This window comes from Colobus angolensis, unplaced genomic scaffold (assembly GCF_000951035.1).
Source record: "Colobus angolensis palliatus isolate OR3802 unplaced genomic scaffold, Cang.pa_1.0 Scaffold115, whole genome shotgun sequence".
NCBI lineage: Eukaryota > Metazoa > Chordata > Mammalia > Primates > Cercopithecidae > Colobus > Colobus angolensis.
This window is the reverse complement of record NW_012112586.1, coordinates 377,459-380,248: the sequence shown is the minus strand read 5'-3', so window position 1 is coordinate 380,248 and position 2,790 is coordinate 377,459. Positions and strand designations below refer to the sequence as shown.

The window sequence follows — 2,790 nt, the reverse complement described above, 5'->3', positions numbered from 1 at the left end:
TTCTGGTCTGAACCCTATCTTGTTTGATATCAAGACCTCAGCACGCCTGCGTCTCTGCTGGGGTCGGACTCTGAGTCAGTTCTACAGGCCCTGGGAAACTGGGCGTCCGGGCTCCGAGGATGGTACTGAACCTGCCGCAGCCGGGGGAGGGTGAACCAGGTGCCGCTGACGGAGCCCCCTCCCAGCCTTCCTTTCCGGTCAGGCTGTGCCCCGCTCCAGATACACTGCAGCTGGAAGCCAGGCCTGTAACTAGGGAGCCTTCTCCGAGGATTGTGGGAGATGTAGTTTTTCCGGCGCTGTCGCGTCCTGGCGCATCGACGCATGACGCTCTTCCGCGTGCGCCGCACACCCTGTCTTAGTCGGGTGCGCGCGTGCAGGGCTGTTTCCGGCTTAGACTCAGTGGACCGAAATCTGGCCAGTGGGTGTACCTGGCTAGTCTGTGACCGTGGAGGCGCGGAGCTAAGCGGCTCGGATTATCCTGGGCAGACCAGGGACTTGACCAGCTAAACACCTCCTTCGGTCCGGGGCGTGGATGGAGCCAGGCCAGCCGCCTGCTCTCCCGAGTTAGGGCTGCTGAACGGCACAAATCCATCGGTGTGACTCCCGGTACCCAGACCGGGAGGCTGTCTAGTCGCGCGTGCTCCGCGTTGGGCGAGAGCTGAGGAGCCGGCGTCCCTGCGAGCAACTCAGCCCCGGGACGGTCAGGTGCCTAGGGCCCGGGGCCCGCACCTGTCTTCGGCCAACGCATCCCTTACGGTCTCCCGCAGCCCGCGGGTCCTGCCCCCTAGGCAGCGCACGAACGTGGGCGTGGGGATGGCCACCAGTTTCCGGACAGCTTCGTGCTGGGTAAGTAGAGACTTTTCCGTGTTTAAAAGTCGACTGGATACTGAGGGTGGCCACGTTGATCTCTTCAGGGTTACTCCCGGGAACTGAACTCACGTTCACCTGTAATTGTGTCCGTAGTTCACTAGACTACCCTCCCCGCTAAACCACAGCTCCTCTAAAGCTCACCCAATCTCTGGTCCTGCAGAAACGTGCCTCGTTGTAATCTGTGACAGGCAATTATACTGCACTTCATTGCCAGCTGCGGGCCCTGAAATCTGAGGATCCTCCATCTTTTCGTGTTTTCTACAGAAAGTTGTCTTATGCAGACCGTTGGAACTTCGTTGGAGAAATTACCAGTTCCTCCTTTTTCGTTTGGCCAAATGCTTGTTTATGGAATGTCTTTTTGTGTGCTGAACTCTAGAGCTGGTGCTGGCAATGCGGAGATAAATTATGTATGTTCCTGATTTTAGAGGAGCTTTGGTTTGGTGGGGAGGGTAGTCTAGTGAACTGTGGACACAATTACGGGTGTATGAGTAGGGAGAAAAGGCTAGGAGCGGAGCTCGAGAGTTCAAGAGGTAAGGGGCGGGCCAGTGGATCATCTGGACTTTATGAATGATTAATGGAGTGAACCAGAGGGAAGACTTTACAAGTGATTTCATTGCCAAATCCATTGCACTCGGTGAGTGGTGGCGACGACGTTGCTGGATGTTGTGCTCTGCCCCTGAGCTATACAGCCGGAGACTAGGAATGTTGTTAGAAGAGGGACCCTGGGAGAGACTTTCGCAGGTGTTGAATATCCAATACCTGTATTTCAGCCTGTAACTCACATGGGAGGTCTAAACTGGAAATAGCTAAAGACATTTTACTATATTCGTGGAAGCACAGAGTGCGACCAACTAGAACCCTCAAGAGGACCGAGGTGACGACTCAAGTTAATGAAAGGAAAGGACACAGTGAGGAAGGCTGTGGTGCTAAAGAAATGAGAGAAAGTTAGGAGTGGATTTTTTCCCCCTGTGAGTTTGTTCCTTTGTCAGAGATCAGTTGACTATATTTATATGGGCCTATTTCTGGACTCTTTATTGAGTTCTGTTGATCTATTTGTTCTTTCACTAATACCACACTACCAGACTGTCTTGATTTTTGTAGCTTTAAAATAAGTCTTTTTTTATTTTGTTGAGACGGAGTCTCGCTCTGTCAGGCTGGAGTGCAGTGGAACAGTCACAGCTCATTGCAGCCTCGAACTCCTGGGCTCAAGGGATCCTCCCGCCTCAGCTTCCTGAGTAACTGGGATTACAGGCACGTGCCACCACATCTGGCTAATTAAATTTTTTTTCTTTTTTTGGTGCAGATAGGGTCTCACTGTGTTACCCTGGCTGGCCGGCAACTCTTGGCCTCAAGCACTTCTTCCTCCTTGGCCTCCCAAAGCGTTGGTGGGATAACAGGTGTGAGCCACCATGCCCAGCCTATAAGTCTTGAAGTCAGGTTCATTCTCCTAACTTTATCCTTCTGCTTCAGTATCCTGTTAGCTAATCTAAGTCTTTTGTCTGTCTAAACTTTATAAGCAGTTCGTTAACATCTGCAAAATAACTTGCTGGGATTTTAACTGACAGTGCATTGAATCTGTAGATCAAGCTGGGAAGAGCTGAAGTCTTGAATATTGAGTCTTCCTATCCGTGGACATGTTATATCTATCTAGTTCTTAGTTTTCGTTCAGCAGTGTTTGGTAGGTTTTCTCATATAGATTTTATATAATATCATTATATATTTTGTTAGACTTACGCGTATTTCATTGTTGTGTGTGCTACTGTAAATGGTATTGTGTTTTTTATTTCAAATTCAGCTTATACCTGTGTACAAGAAAGGGGTTGACTTTTGTACATTAAGTTTGTATCCTGCTGCAACCTTGGTATAATCACTCAGTTCCAGGAGTTTTTCGGTGTTTTTTTTTTTTTTTTTTTTTTGAGA

The 2,790-nt window shown here is 49.8% G+C and overlaps 1 protein-coding gene across 3 annotated transcripts in view; it reads left to right on the top strand.

Moving 5' to 3' along the window:
- The first annotated feature begins 326 nt into the window (after positions 1-326).
- The window catches only part of ZNF26 (zinc finger protein 26), a 34,403-nt gene continuing 31,939 nt past the window's right edge, over positions 327-2,790 (top strand). For 2 of the 3 annotated variants that reach the window (XM_011960815.1, XM_011960810.1), the window contains exon 1: positions 327-846. In XM_011960815.1, coding sequence (XP_011816205.1) covers positions 814-846 — 33 coding nt within the window. In that variant the 5' untranslated portion in view covers positions 327-813. Of the gene's footprint in view, positions 851-2,790 lie in introns of all 3 variants that reach the window. The other variant, XM_011960800.1, reaches the window with a different exon arrangement.